This window comes from Beauveria bassiana, assembly GCF_000280675.1.
Source record: "Beauveria bassiana ARSEF 2860 unplaced genomic scaffold BBA_S00023, whole genome shotgun sequence".
In the NCBI taxonomy this organism is placed as follows: Eukaryota; Fungi; Ascomycota; class Sordariomycetes; order Hypocreales; family Cordycipitaceae; genus Beauveria; species Beauveria bassiana.
This window is the reverse complement of record NW_007930858.1, coordinates 345850-367353: the sequence shown is the minus strand read 5'-3', so window position 1 is coordinate 367353 and position 21504 is coordinate 345850. Positions and strand designations below refer to the sequence as shown.

The window sequence follows — 21504 nt, the reverse complement described above, 5'->3', positions numbered from 1 at the left end:
GCATCTTTTCTTGTTCCTGGTTCATTCTTACAAGATAGATCATCATCAGGGGGCCCTTGGTTTTTTTGTACAATAAAACGCTTGGACCTGGGCGGCATGGGGGCGGGTGGCGGCGGTGTCGTTGTCCCAGGTGGGAAAAGCGTGCAAGGCGAGAGCCCGCACAGACGACATTGCCCAGATTGGTGTGCTGCGGGATTGATAGATCAATCCTTGCCTGGTCACTTGTTGGTTCAGAGAGCTACGATTCATGTAGTTTACGCAGTACTATCTGCGGAGTACTGCCGGTGCTTGGCGGCTCGGTGAGACGGAACCAGCGGGTGTAGTTACGGAGTAGTGACATATTCTGGAGCACAGAGCCTTTCTGGGGGTCTCATGTCGGCAGCTATATCTGGCAGAAAAGTAATGCACCACGCGATTTCTTCCCTGTGGCATCATGCTATTTTCAGTCTAGATGATACTATTACTGGTACATAGAGCGGCACTGCTTAAGGGGGGGGGGGGGTCCCTTGGAGGAGAATCTTATGCCATGAATGGTGGCGCCGCCGCTCCAGGTAGAATCGCTTAATAGGCGGAAGGGTTTCCGCACTGCTACCAGTACTCTACCAAGTAGACTGAGCGAGGGGGTGTATGTTCCACTATCTGGTCGTGCTTTTTGCCATCATTCCCTCGCTTGTTGTTTATTACCAATATGTAGGGGCGATTCTCGAGGCCCGACGGGGCAAGGTTGAATTGGCCCCGTTCCTTTTTGACCATACACGGCTTGTCCACTGATTGCCGACTCCGTACTTTGGGGATAATAAGCATCATGAGACTCGGGGGCAATATCAATATCACACTAATAAGCAATACCCACAACTTAAGCAGTCCGCCTCAGGGTCTCTTGTGTAATATCGTCAAGGATAGAAAGGGCTTTTTTTTTTTCCCAAACTCCGCCAAGATGCAGAGAGCCCATTCTCGTTGTGGGTTATTCTCGGGCAACTTGCCAACTTGTAGCACGTGCGTGACTCTCGCATTTAGATTGACAGAGATGCTGCGATTCTGTGTCATCTCACCCGCGTGCCCTGATTTGGGTTTTCTTTTTGTGGTGAATTTTGTTTTCAAGTCTTTTTTTTCCGCTTGACCGAATCTTTCTGAGCAACCTCGGCCCCGATTGCGTGAACGAGGCGAGCGCGCCCCCAAGGCAGACTTGCAAAATACGGTGAAGGAAGAAATGTGACGTCTTATCGCCCGACCTAGTCATGAGACTACAATGACTGGGTGAGATCTGTTTATCCGCAAGCGCTCTGCGGTCGTACTCTCCACTTTGTGCCATCATTGGCAGTGTATCCTCCGTCTGCAAGTCCCCAGCCAGGACTGTTGGCATTGCCTTATTGGTCTCTTTGTCCAATGCGAACCAGAACAAACATAGAACCATGTTGGGACAGTTTTCATCAAGTGATAAACCTCAATCTCTAATGTGATTTGCTCGGCTCCATACCGAAGTAAACGCCATGTGTCGTCGTATTCATCGTGTATGCCAGCGCGACAGGGGTATGCCGAGTCCAACCCTGCCCTTTACTGCATCACATATGAGTGCTTACAAAGATCCTTCGAAAGAAACTCTTTGCGTTCTAGAAGCAATTTCTTGTGTGCTTACTCACTGGTACTCACATACATGTAACTAAACCTGTGGTGGCTCGGGCTGCTATCGGGCCCCGGATTCGACTCGTATACAATATTCCTAGCGACGTCGAGAGAAATCCACAATACTAGTTTGCCACGTATTCTCATCGAAACTGATTAGCGAAATCCATTTCCAGATGAATGTCTGCTGACGGGTCCTGTAGGTTCTAATGTGTGAATAGTGACAGTGCCGCTTGCTGCTTGCTCGTCAATGACTCTGATACGCTGTGTCTCGATGCGAGGAAGCTGTCAAGTTCTGTTCTCATTGTGGAGATGCCATACACCATCAGATCTTAGCAGTGGTTACCACTCAAGTCTGAGCTGAGAAGCTGCGAGTAAAGACTGACATCCATGCCGGGGCAGTCGTTGAAGCTCACAAACTATCACTCTACTACTCCCTGAAACATATCATGTACCTACAGAGGCTGGCACATGAGTGTTTAGCATTACCGATCACCTTAAAAACGACCAGCGTATTTAGCTGCAACATTTGCAAAAAATACCTCGGCGGCCCCCGATCGCGTATGGCCGTGTTTACTGGTACTTCTCTTGCAAGCCATGTATTCCTGGAGAGACTCTAAAAGCAACGGCGATATACACAGGGGTCAAAAGGGATATATTGCGGAGCTAATACAGTATGTGTAGAATGCATTGGTGCCGTAGTATTCCTGCGTCTGCGGAGCAATCCCTGCATCGTATACTCAACCGTTATATTGCCCAATGGGGTTAACAGAAGCATTTCCGATAGCCAAGAGTACGCGACCTGGGACCTCCAAGGCAACTAAATGCATGTCACTATTTTCAGTTGTTCTTGAGCTCACTACCCCGTAGTACATCGGTCGACAAACAGCGAAAAAGTGCACCAAGCTAGGGAGACGGCAGACTGTGATGCCGAGCGAGACTTGCTAAACTTTGCCATGGTCATACTCTTTGCGAGGCTGTCAAGTCCGCTCCACGTGAGAATAAAGTATTGCTCAATTACTATCATTTTTTTTTTGGAAAAAAAAATACCACTTCGCTGCGGATATAAACCAAGTTCACCTGCACGATGAATGCCCAATTTAAACTACATTTCCCCCAAGCCCAAGAGTGCCATATATCAGGCCTCTCCGCGTCACGTCGGAATATGTGTCGCTCGCAGGAAGAGTCGTTGTCATTGCAGGAGGCTCCAATAGTTGTGTGGCAAGGCCCGTGTCAACAGATCAAGTCAAGAATGGGGCCAGTGTTGTCATCAGTTACATACTACAGCGATGAAGCCCGCGCGAATGCGCTCGTCTCTTCTATTGACGCAAAAGCGTGAAACGTGCCGATGCCGGTACTACTTGACGAAATCACGAGGCTTGTCGACGAAACAGTGACAAAGTCTGGCGTCTGGCCACATCAATGTAACGATGGCCAATGCTGCTATGATGATGATGCCCAACGTCGAGCATACAATCGAAAAGGATCTTGACGCAATGTTCAACCTCAATGTCAAGGGGACAGAATTGGCGAATACGGGCTCATCCGTGTAGAAAGGTTGGGTGAGGATTGAAGGCTAGATTACGAGGGCCGCTGACAGTTGAAATCGTTCTTGTTTGATGCATATTGTAAACTAGTTTCTCTTTTGAAATGTTAATTTGTACGGAAAAAAAGGAAAAGGAGAGACAGTGCTCGCAATCGCCGTGGCTGCCCATCGCTTTTCGGCAGCTGGCAAGCTGGCCTCTCATCTAGAAATATGGCATATATTTTCATTACATGGAGACTCTTATTCACAGGTGAAAGAGTTTGCGCTAAAAGTACATTGCTCTCTACCTTCTCAGAGGCCATCAGCTCACGCTGCCTCGGTCGGCGGTTCCGCCTCAGCCCTTGTCGGCCCCTTTTCGTCGATATTCGTGATTAAATCGTAGCTCACACGCAAGTTTTGCGCACTGCTCAGCGCGCTCGCCACCTTGGCCTCGTGCCGCTCGCGCACCAGCCGTCGCAGCGCGCCCACCAAAAATCCCGCCACGACGTCCACGGACCAGCTGTCCGGGACGAGACGCAGCACCTCGTCCAGGTCGAACCAGCCCCCGAAACGCTCCAGCAGGGCGCCAGTCTGCTCCACGCGCTCGCTGGCGTCCTCGATGGCTAGAAACTCGCGCAGCACCACGTTGAACAGTCGATGCTGGTCGTCAACAGATGGACGTGTGCGCGATGTGCCCCCAGGCGCGGAAAAGACGCCGAGTCCGCCGCGCAGGCAGTATGAGACGGCCGAGTCGTAGTCGCCGAGCTTGTGCACAAGGAGGCGCAAGGCTTGCTCATGGTGACTCTCCCTGCCAGCAAGGATGATGGTTTCCGGCACCAGCAGGTCTCCGGGGACACTGCTTATGCGCTGCCGAATACTGGTTGTATTGTAGTCGTTCGCTCCACCCAGGAGCTGCAGCAGACGCAGTCGGCTCTGCCACACCTCATTGTTTGCCGGCGTATTTGCCGTGAGGAAATGGTGGTATGTGGGCTTGGGTGCTTGCAAGGCCCTATATGCTGCATATGCTGCCAGAACCGCGTCTCGACTTGCCTCTGACGAATTCAAGTCGCCAATGACAATGTCTAAATAGTAAGAGATGAGTTCATTAATGTATGCCGTGTGACCTTTGCCAAATGTGAGGTGCTCAAGGAAATGTTTCACCGCCATGGGCGCCTCTTCCCTCAGGAATTCAACAACTTGGGTAGGCTCGAATTTGGCAGCTCTAGACTTATCCTCGGCAAATATTTCCACGCCGAGTTTCGGATTCCGTCTGGCCAGCCAAATACCGTACTCTTTGACCAATGCTTGATTGCTGATTTTCGAGAGATAATCTTTGATACGTAACTCGCCGTCTTGAAACTCCTGTCCATCGTCGCGCTCGCCTTCGACGATCCGTTTCCATGTCGCTAGAACCTCGCTAGCCATTTTCCGGCTTTGGTACAAGCGGCTGAGGATGAAGAGACGGTGGTGAGATTCAAGAATATCAATGGCACGCTCAAAACAATCCACTCCTTTATCGACAAGCTCATGGAGCTCAATCTTAACGGGACTGTGCCTTCCCAGCGCCTTGGGAGCGCGTCGATCCAACTCGAGAAGAACAAGGATAAGCGCGGCCTCAATCGTTCTGAAAACCTCCCGCTCATCGGGAACACTTCCGAATCCCTTCATCTTTCTCCAGGCAGCAAGGAAACGGCGCAGGAAATGCAGCGTTCTCGACTCGAGATTTCCGATACTATTCTTTGTAATGGCCTCGAATTGGTCGCTGCAGAGGATCATCTCTGTCACTTTCTTCACACCGCCATAGATCCAGATGCCGTTCCGTCCCTCAATGATCTCATTTCGGATTTCGGGAATCAACGATAGAACGACTCGTGGATCTAGTTGACTGTCGGTGAATAATTCTTCTAGAGCATTGACTTCTGTATCTGCGAGTTCTTTGTGCGGCGGAGCGAGGAGTAGAGCACCCAGTAGTAGAATACCTGCCTTTTGGCGTAGATATCGAAGAGTCATGAATTCAAGTTCTGTCTTCGCGTCCTGACGTCGAATCCGTGCTATCGTGCTAAAAACGGCATCTTTGTTTAGGTTTTCCGGCAGTAATTGGTTGTCATTTAAAGCCCCAAAAGCCGATTCCAATTGTAGAAGGAGGGGGTTCCGAATCGTCCACCATATTTTGTCGCCAGACCAAGCTACTAGCTTGATTGACACTTTTGCCAGTCTTTGAGTGAACTCTTCGCCTTCAGATACACGAGACGTCTCCCACCCATCAGGTAATGAATCGTCGTCTTGGGAGTCAAAGTTTCGGTCGAACAGCTCCTGTTCCTTGGACAGGCGTTCCATTGACCCCGCAGTGCGAGAGTCAAGGCTCTTCAATGAGGGCGCGGATGTACCTATAGGACTGGGGAACGGTGAAAAGCGCTTTTCACTAAGCTTCTCTACAATTTCTTGGAATTGCGTCTCTTCGCTCCCCAGAAGCGATCGAATTCCATACGGGCCACTCGGCTCCAAGCCAGGAGCAAAAAGCCAGTGCCTCTCAGGTTGGGCCTCATTTCCGGCATCCATCCGCTGAATTTCAATGCCAAGTCTCGGACCGTCTCGACTTTCCATATCCAGGGAAGCAAGAACATATCCGTCGTCTTCATCAGGCTGCCCACTTCGTGATGATGCCAAGTTCGCGCTGGCACCGTCTACAACGACTGATTCCGGGTATTTTTCGAATGAAATGGTCGGCCGAGTTATGTCGCCATCCAGATTGATAAACATGCCAATTCCAACTTCTTCTGTGCTGGTGCCAGTCACTATCAGAAATTCCTCGGGAGTAGGTGAGGCAATATGCGGTTGAAGTACCGCAGGTCGCGACACATCGGACGACGGACGTCCGTGCGAATCCGAGGGCACATCGGGCAAGGCCTTGTCAGTGATAGGGCCAGACTGCGGTGTACCAGGCTTATCTGGAGATGAGGAATTCCGTGATGCATCACCTCCTTGGTCCTGTTGGCGGCCCAGGTTGCCGAGAATTGCCCCTCCAAGACTGGAGCTCCTAGTATGACTTTGAGTGACATGTTGTCGAGAAGGCTGTGAAGTAGACGCGCTTCTGGATAGTCCACTTGCATCTACAGATAGATGTCCTGGCTGAGAGGTAGAGTCGGGCGAAGATGGGGGCTCCAAAGATGATATGCTCATCAAGGGGATCTTCAGCTGCTTGTCGACGTCCAGAAGGGCGTATACTCTCGAATCTGCGACACAGGCGATGGTATCTCGGCGCACAGACAGGCTGCTGTCTGCGAAGTCTATGTTCTAAGATTCATTAATGAGCTGATTGAACCCGTATTGTGGAAGCACGTGCCACATACTCTGAGACGCCTTGGGCTGTCGCCAATGTGAACCACTTGAATCTTTTTTTTCAGCGACATTAATATCGTGACTCCTTCTAATTCACTTGTCGATGACTCCACATTCGTGATCGGCTCGTTCAAGTCAACACCGCCTATCCAGCTGCAGTTCTTCACTTGCGTCGACTCGAAAATCGGCGTAAGCTCGGGTAGCGAATAAAATGTTACCGTCGAGTTGCAGAGAATGCAAGCCTTGCCCGCGCGTGGTAGCAGTAAGATCTGCTGTACTCCGGGTTGCGATCCTCCCTTTGTATCGAAGAAAGCAGGCGCAAGCCTCGATGCCGAAATAAACGTCGGTTTGCCATTTTCGTTGGCAGGGTCGGGTGGGATTCGGACAAAGTGTAACAGCTCGGAGGCCGACGTGCCGACGTAAAGGTTTCCGTCTGTGATGTGGTTTAGCAAAACGAAGACCGCAGTGAAGCTAACAAAATACCGTAATATTCTACGCAGTTTATTTTGACGTCGCCATTGAAGCCATCTTCAGAGAGTGGTACGTCTTCCAACAGTGGTTGCAACAAGTACGGTCCATTCTCAGCGCCGGGTAGGTCTCGCTGGCTGCCGCCCTGCTGCGTCATTGTCGTATACTTGTTGTGCAAGTCATTTGAGAGCTTTGCGTACGTCGCCCCAGGCAAACATACTCCTCGACGAGGAGGTCGGAAGGTGTTTGTCGATGTAGAGTGACGTGATGCTGGGAGCGTTGAAGCTCAAGAAGGCTGAAGTGGGGCGTGCAGACGTCAGCCCCTTGTAGGTAGTGCGATGATCAACGTGTCTAGACTCTGGAGCTCCTACTCCTCCATGGCCGTGCCACGACATCTCGGATTGTGCTTTTCCGCCGCTCATAGCGCGCAACTACTTTTGATCAATCCAGACCCGATTTCCATTGTTCATTGGCGACATAACAAACTCTGTGCCGCTAGTGTCGTGAAACAACCAGCATGGCGGCGATGACGGGCGGAGCTGCAACTGCAGCTACAATGGCAGAGTCTGAGGCAACTGGAGATGCTGGGAATAAGTTCCAGCATGCTATTTCTGCATGGAGAAGTTAGTATCTGCGCGATTGCTAGTGAAATTCACGCAGTCTAACAATGCGACTCAGCGGTCGATCTTACGACTCTCATTTCGAACCTCGATAACACGGCGTCTGAAATTGTCACATATCAACGTGACTCGACTGTTCAGCGTAAAGACCTGGCGCAAAAGACGAAAGATTTTCGAAAGTTGGATGATGCCACAAAACTGACGGAGATGAAGGGACTGCTGAAAGGTAACGACAAGCGCTTCATGTATGCGGCAGAGCGCTAACTTTACTCAGCCTACCAAACATTTATTGATCTATTGACGAATCACTCCAAGGCCGTCAATTCAGCTTTCTTACAAGCATACTCATCGATCTCTGAGGCGCCTGATCCGTATCCGCTGCTAGAAGCCTCGGTCGATGCGATGCTAGTGTCCGAGGACACTGCCCCGAAGCTCCGAGACGAAAACAGTCATCTACAAGAAAATGTTGCGAAACTTACTGCGCAGCTTGAAGAGACCGAGGCAAAGCTACAATCCGAGTGCGCAGCGCGCAAAGACTTGGAGGACACTCTGGACGCAAAAGTAAAGGATGTTGAATCGTCCTGGAACGCTGTGCTGGGTGAGCGCAAAGACAACTGGGAGGCAAAAGAAAAAGGCCTGGAAGAGAAGGTGGAGAGCCAAGAGAGACTCTTGAATGAGCTCAAGGCTACCTACGAAACAAACCAGCGCCTCGGAAAAGCCGGCGATGACCAGGACGGTATGCGTAACCAGGCCTCGAGAGCGGAACTCGAAATGCTGCATTCCGATCTGGAACGCACAAGTGCGCGACTGGCGGATGTCGAGTCTCGAAACGAGCAAATGCGACTAGAACTGGCTGAAGCCAAGTCTAGTGTTTCTGCCCAACCCAAGACTTCTTTGGAGGACGACCCTGACTATCTAAGAATACGCTCCGAAAACTCGTCGCTCATTCGAAAACTTGACAGTACAAGATTGGAGAAGGAAAGCCTGAAGAGAGAGCTGGACACCAAGGTTCGATCCATAGAACGAGAGCTGGCTCTTCTCAAGGACGAGAACGAGTTACTCAAATCGAAAGTGCAGAAATGGAGTGATTATGATGAATTGAAACAGGAACTGGAGGTGCTCAAGAGCATTGAGTTTTCTACAGGTGACGATGATGAGGAGATGCCAGCTGGCGAGGAAAGTGGGGCTGAAGCCGGCAACACCTTGGAGAAGCTGCTTCTAGGTCGAAATAAGAAGCTGAATGACGAGCTCACAGTTCTTCGAGTTTCTCATCAAGATCTACAAAGCAGATTGGAGGATTTGCAAGAAGAAATGTCCAAGACAAATGCGGAGCTTGAGAGATGTCAAAACTTGAATGAGAAGCTTGAAGGAGATTTAGAGCAGATGCACGCCGAAGGTGCAAATGCTTTCCCCTCTGGAGCTTCGGTCGCGGGAACCTATGTGACACGAGCACAGACACGACGCGGTGGCAGAATTTCACCGACATCATCAATCATCAGCGGGTTAGACCCTCGCGGAGGCGGAGGCGGAGGCGGAGAGAGGGAACCCATGGGCGGAGGGTCTGGCATTCTCCCCATGGTGACGGCACAGCGAGATCGATTCAAGCAGAAGAACGCCCAGCTGGAGTTGGAGGTTTCGGAGAGCTACAAAACCGTGCAGCAGCTACGACAAGAGGTGGCAGCGTTGCAAAAGGACAATTTGAACTTGTATGAAAAGACGCGATACATTTCGACTTACAATCGATCAGGCGCAACATCATCTTCGGCGACTGCGTATGGAGGAAATCCAAACCCATCTACGGTGGCTATTGGAGAAACCGGGACTCCAGGTATGGCCATGGATAGATACCGTGCAGCGTACGAGTCCAACATTTCACCATTTGCTGCGTTTCGAGGACGGGAATCGGCGCGGGCGTATCAGCGCATGAGCCTGCCAGAGCGAGCGGTATACTCGATGACGCGAATTGTGCTGGCGTCACGCAGCAGCAGAAACTTATTCGCAGCATATTGCGTCGCACTGCACCTGCTCGTCTTTATGTGCCTGTATTGGCTCGGTGCGTCTGACCTGGAGAAGCACGCGGGCAGCCTGGGCGCGTCGTCTGCGGCCGCGGCCGGGGCTGCCGCCAAGGGAGCAGCCAATGGCGGTGGTAAATGGAAGGAGGATGGTTTTGCGGGAAGCTAGTGATGATGGTGTCGGCGAGTAGCAGCAAACTGCAAGTGTACAAATATATTTTGGTTTCTTTGTCTGTTGTCGGGCTGCGATTGGACAGGGCAAGTATGTCGGGAATTTCAGCCATTGTCCTTGGCAGCGCGTACTCTTGGAGCATGGCCGCGGCGAGATGAACGGCGACTATACATGTGGCCATGTCAAAGAAATATCAGCGTAGATTGTTTACCCGCAATGCACGTTTTTTATTTCCCATGATTTTGGTGCCGGGCAGCCGAAAGCCAGCCATGGGTCTTGTCTCAAAGAGCCGTCTCGCAAGGGCCAATCAAGGATGTTGCAAGGCGGATCTGAGACCAGGGTGCAGATGCCGAGATGAGCCACCACTGGTCAGCGCCATCTGCAACTCCATGCAAGTCCCGAGGTAGTGTTGCGATGGAGAGCCATCTAGCCGCCCAAAGAACCGTCAGTGGCTTGCTGTACGACAGAACGGGTTAGTGCAGGGTTGCCCGTTTTTTTTTTTTTTCCTGCCACGGGCCTGGGTTTTGACTGGGGATGACGGGGACGATGATTGTGTGTGTCTTTTTACATCCTGAGGCAAGACGCAAATGCACGCCCCGTCTAGGCCGTCCCGTCCGGGTATTGGCGTTTTTCTCTCAAATGCCATGCATTGTTCAATTTCCCATCAAGAAAGCAAACACTCCGTGTCAAACAAAAAAAACCTCTGACGTCCCTTGTCAATGTGCAAAAATGCTCATTCAAGTGCCGAGTTCTGTAGGCGCCCCTTACAGCCAGCCAAAGACCCCCTAGATTATCTCGTGCCGGCGATTGGATCAGCCGTCACGCTTCTAGCCGCCGGGTACCCCCGCTTTGCCCGCCACCCGCCGCCCATGGAGCTTCTCAATTTAGCAAAAAACAACTTTCTTTGCGGGGTCTTGGCATCAACCCTGACCAACCCCGACCTTGTACCGCCTGCAGTTCTTGGTGCCGCCCGACTTTTTATTTTCGTTTTTTATTTTTTTTATTTTTTTTTTCAGTTCTCTACCTTCCCCTTCCAGACAAGCCCATTTTCCACGCGAGCAATGCCCACATTGTAACACTGGATAGTCTAGGGCAGTTCGCTACCTATTTTTAGTCATGTGGGTTTGGCCCTTGCCCAGTTCGTCGATACAAAGGAAAACGCCTGAACCAATGGCACGGGTAGACGCAGCCCATTGTCCGTTCCATCCATCCACGCAACGAATGGGGGGACCGGCCGCAATGATGAGTTTGAACACACGGCGGTTGCGGCTCTGCAACATGAGCTGGCATTGGGCTCGTTTTTTGCTCTTTGCAGTTTGTGCATACAGAACTGGGGTATATATCTATGTAGAAATGTCTCTCCTTTTTCTTTTTTTTTTCCACCATTATGATTGCTCTTTTTTCTTTCTAGAAGTTCAACTTGGGATTCATTTCTATCCAAAGCCTCACCTACAGAAGAAGAAGCGTGTTTTGGGCGGCCAAGCCTTTTTCTTCTCTTCTTTGTCGATTTTCTTTTATTTCCTTCATGTCCTAGAGTTTCTCTTATTTTCTTCGTGTCATCTTCAGCTTTTACTCGACATTGACCTTTTGACATTTGAGCCATTCGATTTAGACACTTCATTATTTACGCGAGTTCACGCCGTCACCACATATACCATTTCCCACCCGTCGCAACACACGATTTATAGAGGCAAAATGCGTCTTTCTACTTTTTTCATTTCTTCGCTGGCCGTTGCCACCTCTGCCGCGCCAACATGGCCCAGCCTTCAGCTCAACGATATTGGTGACCCTCTTGGTGCTCTCAGTGCCGTGTCCCAATACTTTAACCTCGTCGCCGACAAGGTCTCAGCCGTCAAGACCATGAGAGGATCCCCCAAATGCGATCTATCAAAAGCCGAGATGCCCACCGGTGAGTTAAATCTTTCCATCTTCTACTGAATTATATATATATAAAAAAGAAGAAAAGAAACACCGTGTGCATGGCCGTCTGACTCGTTGCAGTGCTTGGTCTGCCTCCTCCCGCGCCTGGCTCCAAGCTTCGCCATGTCGCCGTCGGCCGCGGAACACAAAACTATACGTGCGACGGCAGCGCAGACTCCAAGCCCAAGGCCGTCGGCGCCGTCGCCACCCTCTTCAACGTCACCTGCATGGCCGCCATGTACCCGGAAGTAACCAACAAGATTTCCAACATGGCTGTCCACTTCGACCTCGACGCCGCCAACCGCGTCGGCCCAGCGACGCTGCCCGTTTCCGGCCACCATTACTTCACAGCGGCCGGTGTTCCCTTTTTCGACATCGGCGACGAGGGGCAGATTCCATGTGCCAAGAATGCCAGCGCCGATGCGCCGGACACGTCAACCATCGGCCGCACGGGCGAGCGTGCGATTCCTTGGCTCAGACTGCTGGCCACCAAGGACGCCACAAAAGGTCTGGGTGAGGTCTTTCGCGTATCGACGGCCGGCGGTAGCCCACCGGCAACATGCAAAGATCGTACAGGTCCTTTCCAGGTCGAGTACTCTGCTGAGTAGGTCATCTCTAGTAACTGTCTTGCTCGATATCTGCTAACCTCGGTCTCGATAGGTACTGGTTCTGGTCGAAATGAGTGAGAAATGTATTCAGTTTGGGGGGGGATTTATGTTAGCTAGCTTTTTTTTTAATTGAATTACTATTTATTTTCCATGTCAGGTCCTTTTCTTGTCTTGTTGCCCAGAAATCAGTCGTTCCTAAATCTTAAAAAAAAATCTATAAAACATGACGGCTCTAAACTGAATCAGAATGCGACTTGTCTCAACTCTTTAGGTGCTTGCTGGCAAATTCTCACTAGGTATGACCTCATGTGGCTGCGGAGGATGCACTGCTTGACTACGTGCATGGCTGTTGTAAGGTATAATTTTTCATCGCCCAACATTTTTCTCGATCCCACCATAATTGAGTCTAATTCTCCTATCCTTTGATTCTCTGTTTATTTTCACAGTCCTCTCTGCGCGAGTGGTACTAATAGTGACCAAGTACCAACTTGGGCACTACCTAAGTCCTAAGGTACCTACCTAGGTATCAACCAACTTGCCCATGGCCTGTTCTAGATGCACGTGCCCCCGCAATGACAGCTAGCGCCCGCTTCCTAGGTAGAAGGAATCCTAGCAACGCCATCTAGTCATCCTCTTCGTTTGTATTTTCTATTTGGTTTCCTGTTTTTGATTTTGTCTGTTTCTGGGACTCTTGTTCGTCTCCTTCTTCCGCCTGTCAATGACCGGTGTTCTGGAGCAGTCGTCCGTCGACTGCTACACACCACCGATCGTCCGGCCGTCCCTCATCGCTGTTGTGTAACGCCTAACATCCCTTTCCTTTTGAATCCATCTATATCTTTTCTCAGAAAGTATCCACTGCTTTTCGCATGGCCTGTATTACCCTGACTTCGTCAAACAACTATCAGCTTTCACCAGCCCTTGGCCCTTTGAGCGGCCCTCTACAAACAGCCCTGCAGCAGGCAGAGCCCAACCTCCGCGTGTGCACCAATTTGGTCATCAGCGGCTGACTCGTCATCAAGCGCTTTCCCATTTCATAACCGGGTTATCGGTAGCCTAGCTTCATCGTTATGGATACTTCTCAGCAAATCTCCTTTCCCGCTGCAATCGCCGAGTGGTTGTCAAACAGTTTTCCGGCCTCTGCTCTGAATTTTCCCCAGGTTGCTGCTTCCGATCTACCACAGAATGCTGCTTCTCATATACCCCAGGATGCTGCTTTCAAATCTTCACAGGATGCCGCTTCTGATAGAGCACAGTATGCTGCTTCTAATCTTTCACAGAATGCTGTTTCTGATCTACCACCAGGCGATGATGTCGAGGGAGCCGAGGTCCACAGTCCCAACTCGCAATCTTCGACCGCAACGACCTTCTACGACGTCTACTCAGATGGCCCTAATTTACCCAACCTACCAGTTGAGATCTTCGGCATGATCATTTCGCAAATTTCCAGACAGGATGTCAGGAATCTACGAGTCGTCTGTAAACTCTGCGAAGCCAACGCATCACCATACTATTTCAAAAATGTCGTCGTTCCCTTCCGCACCCAGATGCTTCGCTCAATATCTCCAGACAGAGGTGGCAAGCTTCAAAACTTGTCAAACAGCATGCTTTCCAACGGTGGGCGAATCTTTGGCGAATTTGGTCACATTATCCGTCGATTTGCCCTTTCTCTCGAGCTCGACGAAGACACCCTCGAGTATCCTCCACAAAAACCTAAGCAGCAAGTAATACGCTCCTACTGGGGATTGTATCGATGGCCGCATGCTACATACAGTCGATATCAAGAGGTCAGTGGCATTGAAAACGTCGCCGACGAGTTTCTACACATGAAAGCAGCCTTGCGATGCCTTAGCCATGTCACAGAGCTCGGCCTTTGCTCCGACGCAGGTCTAGGTTTCTTATCCGGCCCCAACATCAGGGCAAGATATAATGCCATTCGTCATCGTGTCTTTCACGACCCGTACGGCGAGAGGAACAAGATCAGCCTCGGAAGTACACCGCCATCTGTGGTGACCGTCGGAGATGCACTTCCAGCTTCTGGTGACAGGTCTCAAGAAGCCGGCAGTGTGCTTCAGAATTGGAAGATGAGTATGATGGAAGCAATGCTTCGAGATGCTGGGTTTGAAGAAGGAGAGCTGCTGGACGCATTGGCCCTTCTTTTGAAAACAGAAGGCAAGACGTCACTGGCCGATATGGACTTTGCTGCAAGCCACACGCCCTCCATACCGAAAGAGAGGATCGAAGTTGAAAATTGGGACTTGCTTCCTGCGTTTTATCCAATACGTTCTTCGTTATCCTGGTCCCTTGATAAACAACCGCCCAAAAGGACAGATTATGCGTTGGTGCCGGCGGCATTGACGCTTGCGCAAAAGGAAATGCTTCTCGAACTCGAGTGGGCTCACCGTGCCATGGCTCAGTCGTTTATACTGTCCGCAATCGATTGCTCTATCGAGGGTTCCTTTCAACATGTCACGACACTCAACATTGCCAAAATACCTAGCTCTCATCTGCATATTCTGAGCCGACATGATCTCTGGTCGTCTTTCCCATCCCTGACCAGTGTTTCTTTGGGTGTGGTAGCGGACTGGCGTCGTTTTCATGTGTCCGCACCTGAAATGGTTGACGAGGTGTCTGTGTCGCCGCTCGATGCTGTCCCACTGGCTCACGCGTTAATCAAAGACTACATCAGTGTCGAGCCCAAGATTGAGAGTTTCCACTTTGAATGGATATGTGGTGGGGAACTAGCTACTGGATGTCACCAACGAAGCCAGCATATTCTACCTGCGCCGTTTGTCGCATCACCAGCGACCATGGCGCGACCAGCCATGGGCAATGTCGGCACCGATAGCGCGCTGCTGCGGCTCCCATACGTGAAGCATCTGTCGCTCAAGAATTGCTGGGTGGCACCGCATGTGCTGCTTCAATCTCTGCGCGATTATGCTCTCTGCTCCCTGGAGAGGGTTGAATTCGAAGGCGTCTCGCTGTCTGTGATGCCATGGATCACCGCAGACCCACCGCCTCATGATTTGGTCGATCTGGGAACTGGCCTTACAGCAGCCAATGTGATTCTGCTGAACGTGCCGGAATTGCAGGATGAGCTCCTTTCCCTGAAGCAGCCTTCTTGGATGTCGTGGGCGGGGCTCATTGAGCACTTTTCGCCATCTGCCAAGGTCCGGGATGCGATTGACTGCGGTGAGGACGCCACTGTCAGGGCAAGCAGTGCTCAACAGAGAGAGGATACGCTCGAAGTTTTGACACGCATCATTCCTGATGCGAGAGAGCTGTCAATGGAAGAGACTCTATACGCACTCGAGTCACTCACATTCAAGTCTTGTGGCTATGTCAATCTTGACCATGAGCGCTTTCACCTAGCCTCCATGATTACGGCATCTGAATTGTCGCTACTTTCTGCCACTCTTCCTACTGTTTCAGAGTTCACACCCTTCATGCAGCGCTGTAATAAGAAGCTCGTTGGACGAATTGTGAATGTCGAGATGCAAAATGACAAACTTCCATTTGAGAGAGTCTTCAACTTCACGATGGGCTGGCAGGGTGTTTACGACAGCACCATAATCGATGCTGCTGAAGCTGACAACTGTCAAAGACTTGGTGTGGGACGGTTTTCTGGTCATCTAGCCAAAGATGACAGTGTTTAGCCCGAAATATCCGCAGAGGTCGGTGCCTGCCTGCCCGAGGACAATGTGCCTGACTGGATATGAGGATCTATTGGGAAGTTTTCAGTGCATGTATGATGATTGAATGGATGATGATGATGAGCCGCTAAGAAGTGATGCCCTCACAGGAGGTGATGCCCTCACAGGAGATGATGAGTAAAACAAACCCGAGGACAATTTGTTGCCGGGTCCAATTTACTGTAATTACGTGTACCTTATGAACTTTTGAGAAGCGAATAGCGTTTCATGCGTTTCGATACTTGAAAACAATGACAAAATTCTTACCTACCTATTCATGGAGCACTTTTTTTCAGACCATGCAACACAATTGTATAAACTTGTGGTATCTTTTTATATCGTCAAGAAGATTACACTGTCCCTTGCGAACTAAAACCGTTGATAATGAGTCGTTGCATGCGTTTTCCCTTTCGAATTGTGCCATGCTCCGACACCCTACAACAAGAAAAGCCCAGCCGACAAGTTTTTGCCATTAAAAAACACGCCTACACCAAATGACAAGGAAATCGGGGACCGAGCTTCCACCATTGGGAGAAGTGACTAGGTACTCCCTCTCCCCCGAGTGTACTCCTCCCCATCCGCTTCCTTCTTTTTGTTGCACTTTTTCCCGATGCTGCTCATGAAAAAAAAAGAGAAGTCGTTACGCCCCTTTCGGTAAGAATCGCGGAGAGAGAGAGAAAAGCAAATCAAGGCAAAAAAGGAAAAAAAGTATCATACATACACTTCTTCTTGCTTGCGGCGAATTATCCATTTCACGTGTGAAAATGAAAGGTCTGTTGAACAGGCAAGGAAAATGTGTTATTGATCTCATTCGCTTTGAATATTTCATTTTAAAGCTTTTTTGCTTTCAGTTTTCTCTTTTTTTGCTTTCCTCTCCTTCGTCACCACCCACACAGCGCGCGCGCGCGCGCCCTTTACGCGGCGGTGAGGGCCTTGCGGAGACGGGCACCACGCTGTCTGGTGTTCAGGTGCTCGCGGCCAACAACCTGGTCGGACTTCTGGACAACCTCCTCGGCCTCGGTGAGGATGAGCTCGATGTGGCAAGGGTTCGACATGTAGGGGTTAATCTAGATGAACCGCAATGTTAGCGAGCTGGCTCGGGGCGAACGTGGGTGATTCTCCTTGTCGAGAAACACGAGAGATAATACGTACACGACCGTGAGCACGGTACGTGCGTCTGCGCTGCTTGGGGGCCTGGTTGACCTGGATGTGCTTGACAACGAGGGCACCGGTGTCGAGGCCCTTGGCGTCGGCGTTGGCCTCGGCGTTTTTGAGGAGGGTGAGGAGGTGCTCAGCCGACTTTACGGGCCAGCGAGCGCGGGTGACACCAAACTGCTTGCCTGTTTGTCGTTTTCATTAGTCAAGTCGTTCTCTATAACGAGTATATCATCTGCCGCGATCTGGCGAGTCATAGCAAGACAATTGCCCGAGGAAAGTAGCAGCAGTCTCCAGACGCTGTGCAGTTCCCTCGGACGTCTAGGCCTAACCAGATCACAAGGTAGGCGATACAGAATGCCAATCGGTCGTCGTACCTTGGGCAGTGCGGCCGGTACCGCCGGCGTAGCGGCGCATGGGGACAGCCTCGTCGTGGCTCTTGACGTTCTCGAGGAACTGGAGAGCACGCTCGAGCTTCCAGCCGTTGATGGCCTGGGCGGTCTCGCGGGTGTTCTTAAAAGAGACACGGAGGTAGGCACCGCGGGCGCGGGCCGACTTGGCGGGCAGAATCTCGGTCGCAGCGTAACGGACCTATAACAACACAAACGCCCAATCAGTCAGCTCCCGTAACGACAGATTATCCAACATATTCTCCTTCGGTTCCTGGTCTCGCAGCGAAGGGGGTGATTGTTGAACATTGCAACGTCAAATGATCCGTTTCGAAATCGATCCTTCCGTGTCAAAACGATGCGGGCAACGACGTGGGCGACCAAAACAGTAATCGACGGGCTCGGGATCGAATGTGTTTGTATTTCGAACGGACAATTCGGCTTGGGGTAATGTTTCTCGCGAAAGACTCAGGAACGAAGGGCGCGTAGCACTCACCATCTTGACGACTTTGGGGTTGGTGATGACTTGGTTCGACTACCGTGGGTTCGCTGCGCGCAAAGTTGGCAATTTCTGAACTTTTGCCCTAAGGGCGCTGGGGCGGGCTAGAAAGCTCGCTTACTGCTTTTGGAAGCCTTAGGGTTTTCCTGCCCTTTGCCGAAAACACGCCTTGCGTGCAGCGCAACCGATGCACGTGTGTCAAAAACCAACAAAGAATACAGCTCGCGAGGAGAAACAGAGCTCAGAAAATGTATTGCCGATTTTTTACTTATTCTTGATTTTCATACCTTTTGTAGTATTTCTTCTGTATTTATTCTTCAGTCTCAAATGTGTTCTGTGAGTCGCTGGTCACATGATCGAGTGTGCACAGGAGCTCCACATGATGCTGCCAAACTTGTCACTGGCACTGTAGCATGCGGGTGACAAAATAAATGGCCCATAATGAGGGTACCGAAGTTTAGCAGCTACCTAGATTTAATCAACTCTCCATAAACTTTAGGAAATATATATTCATTTTATATAATAGTAAGATTAGACTTTAGTGATGAAATTATATCCTGTGTATTTGAAAAAGTTTTTAGATTTTTCTACTTATTTTCTATTCTATATAGCTTTCGCTGAGTATGATGTAGACGCCTTGGCGAATGGGCCAGCTTTTTTGTCACCCACTTGTGTAGTTACAGTCCTTGCTTGACTACCAAACTGCTAATAACTGCTCGCTGAGAGTTGCGTTTGCGTAAAAAATGCATGTCGATCGACTGCTCGCGCCTCAACCCCACATGACAATACTTCCCCAATATCTCACCGTAGAATAAAATAACAAAGCCCATATGGAGATGCAAAACCGACGTGTCATTATGCACCCATTCCCTGCCCTACAACTTCACACCACTGACAGGCAAAGCTTTGGTGGTAAGCCGTGGAACGCTGTGATGCTCGAGAATGTGCTGAGAGGGCAGTCAAGACTGATGGAAGCACTGGCCTTTTCTCGAGTGCTTTTCGAATGCACCAAAAACATCGCTTGAACCCGAGATGCTTGAATTACAGTCACTTATGCAACGCTGCACACCCTTGACCCACCGGCGCATATGGTCAAAAGGCCTAGTAGGATATGCTGCGCTCTGTAACGCGAGGCTCTAGATCAGAAGACGAAAAGGAGACAGAGGAGCAACCCGAGCACGAAACTGACAAGACCAACAGAGCAATGAAGAGAATGAAAGGCTTTTGATTACACAGTGCCAAAACAAGCTTGTCAAGGTTGATTGAGTAATATTACCTAGTACATTGCTGTCGGATGCCACGATAGACGAAAAAAAGCACTTTTTGCTGTCGATGAGGTTGGTGAAAGAGCCTCCCACAGCATAGAAAGTTGTGAACGTTGAGTTCATGGACACTGCCAATAATCATGGCCCAACTTCTACTAACACACATAAAACTTTTTTTTTTTTGCCTCGTTAATAGAGGACTCGAGTCATTATACAAGCTGTCGTAGTCAGTGCCAGTTCTGTGAATCAATTGCAAACTCGCGCCAGTACTTACAGCTGAGAGCTTCAAGGCTTTCCGTAATATCCTTGATTTGCTCGTACTGAACGCTGCTGATATCCGCCATCAGATAAGCAACCTGCGTGAGAGATCATTAGTATTCGTTCTCGGAAAATGATAGAGGTGCTACTACTCACATCCCCGCGACTATCGCTGATCTGCTTATCCACATTATGATCCCCGAGAATTTCGTTGACTGACAGAGGAGATTTGGTTAGATTGATATATCTCCCGAGAGCGGGCGTGCATATGCGGGACTTACCCTTTCGAAGGACACCCGGGACGTTGCGATGGATGTAGATAACCTAAGTTTCGATAAGCAACTGTAAATAAAACTATGCGGGCCCGCATTATGCTTACTCTGGCGTGGTTCGGCTCATCAAGAGTCAGCGACCGCAGCTGAGCCTCGGGCATATTCACGCTGCCCAGTGTGATGCCTTGGTTGATGTAACGAACGAGTGCGTCAGCCACTGCAGATTCGTCAGTCAGATCAAATTCACAAAAGATATCGAGTACCCGTACCTTCAACACCAATGGCTCTCTGAGCCTCCTCGGTACTGCCACCAATGTGTGGTGTCAGGATTATGTTGTTCAAAGTCCGAAGATCTTCTGCCCATTGACTAAGATTACTGGTGAAGTAGTCTCCGTTGCCGCCAGGCTCCTCAGGGTAGACATCAAGGGCTGCGCCGGCAACCCTTCCTGATCGCATGGCCCTGACCAATGCTGGAATATCAACGACGCTACCACGGCTGGCATTGATCAGGTAAGAACCATCCTTCATACATTCGAGCTGGCTGTCGGATATCATGCCTCGTGTTTCTGGAAGATCGGGCACATGAAGCGTCACAAAATCTGCCTCTTCGAGCAGAATTTCCAGCGTTGGAACTTGACGGGCAGTACCGAGTGCCATAAGAGTAACAACATCATAATAGATCACGCTCATGCCCATTGCTTCTGCCAGGACAGAAAGCTGTGATCCAATATGACCGTAACCAACAATACCTGCGATTTGTCAGAAATGAGGCACCGAAGTAATCAGAATGCATGGATGCATACCCAGAGTTTTGCCACGAATCTCCCAACACTTGGAGCTGACTTTGTTCCATGTTCCACGGTGCATCTCGTTGGAGCGATCGCCTAGTTGCCGCGCAAGAGAAATGATTTCTCCTATTACGAGTTCTGCAACACTGCGAGAGTTTGCAAAGGGAGAATTGAAGACCGCAATACCATTGCGCGCGGCGAAATCGAGGTCAACTTGATTCGTGCCAATGCAAAAGCAGCCAATGACTAGCAAGTTCTTCGCTTCGCGGAGTACGCGTTCGGAAAGCTTCGTCTTCGACCGAATACCGATGACCTGAACATCGCTAATCTAGCGATTAGCAACCTTGCTTTACAGCGTGAGAGTACGTAGTTAAGTATAGAGGCCGTACCGGATCTTCTCGATTAGCTGGTCCTCGGGCAAAGAGGACTTGTAAGTCTCGACTTGATATCCTTGGCCCTTGAGGATGTCGCATCCAGCTACATTGACATTCTCAAGAAGCAGGATCTTGACATCCTGAGTATTGAATGGCTTGAGCTGTTTCGGAGCAGGGCGTTGTGGCAAAGATCTAGCCCAGCTTGGTGGGGGTGACTGGAAGGTCGCGCCGGGAGAGGTAGAGAGGTTCTGATCCCAGCTGTGCGACACAGATTTCCTCTGCGTCTTGGCGGAGGAGATGTCTACCGGAGGTGTCATTATGGCGGCTTTACTATGCAATGAGGGGTTTTTTTAAATACAAATCTTCCAGGGCTGCGTCTATATATGGTGGAAGAAAGATGCATGTGGGGTGGCGTCGAGTCACTCTTTGAGTCGACAACTCCGATATCAGGCCAGGACCAGCCAACGGATCCGTACAAGAGCGAATTTGTGATCGGAAAATAGTCTCTCCAGCGGCCGTGAGTTTCTA

General features: G+C 50.3%; 5 protein-coding genes across 5 annotated transcripts; 3 read left to right on the top strand and 2 right to left on the bottom strand.

Moving 5' to 3' along the window:
- Positions 1-3475: 3475 nt before the first annotated feature.
- Positions 3476-7112, bottom strand: BBA_07229 (TGF beta receptor associated protein 1; the record flags this gene model as incomplete). Its single annotated transcript, XM_008602326.1, has 3 exons — positions 3476-6442; positions 6499-6920; positions 6971-7112. The coding sequence occupies 3 exons, from the start codon at positions 7110-7112 to the stop codon at positions 3476-3478; spliced, it is 3531 nt and encodes a 1176-aa protein (XP_008600548.1).
- Positions 7113-7472: 360 nt separating this feature from the next.
- BBA_07228 (CASP-like protein) lies at positions 7473-9756 on the top strand (the record flags this gene model as incomplete). The annotated part of the gene is made up of 3 exons (XM_008602325.1): positions 7473-7578; positions 7634-7801; positions 7850-9756. 3 exons carry the CDS (start codon positions 7473-7475, stop codon positions 9754-9756), a joined length of 2181 nt encoding a protein of 726 aa, XP_008600547.1.
- A 1698-nt stretch (positions 9757-11454) lies between these two features.
- Positions 11455-12361, top strand: BBA_07227 (malate dehydrogenase; the record flags this gene model as incomplete). The annotated part of the gene is made up of 3 exons (XM_008602324.1): positions 11455-11668; positions 11761-12283; positions 12340-12361. The coding sequence occupies 3 exons, from the start codon at positions 11455-11457 to the stop codon at positions 12359-12361; spliced, it is 759 nt and encodes a 252-aa protein (XP_008600546.1).
- Positions 12362-13354: 993 nt separating this feature from the next.
- BBA_07226 (F-box domain-containing protein) lies at positions 13355-15940 on the top strand (the record flags this gene model as incomplete). Its single annotated transcript, XM_008602323.1, has 1 exon — positions 13355-15940. One exon carries the CDS (start codon positions 13355-13357, stop codon positions 15938-15940), a length of 2586 nt encoding a protein of 861 aa, XP_008600545.1.
- Positions 15941-19473: 3533 nt separating this feature from the next.
- BBA_07225 (D-isomer specific 2-hydroxyacid dehydrogenase) lies at positions 19474-21293 on the bottom strand (the record flags this gene model as incomplete). Its single annotated transcript, XM_008602322.1, has 8 exons — positions 19474-19502; positions 19559-19640; positions 19699-19757; positions 19824-19866; positions 19922-20031; positions 20084-20563; positions 20618-20925; positions 20992-21293. 8 exons carry the CDS (start codon positions 21291-21293, stop codon positions 19474-19476), a joined length of 1413 nt encoding a protein of 470 aa, XP_008600544.1.
- Positions 21294-21504: the final 211 nt, after the last annotated feature.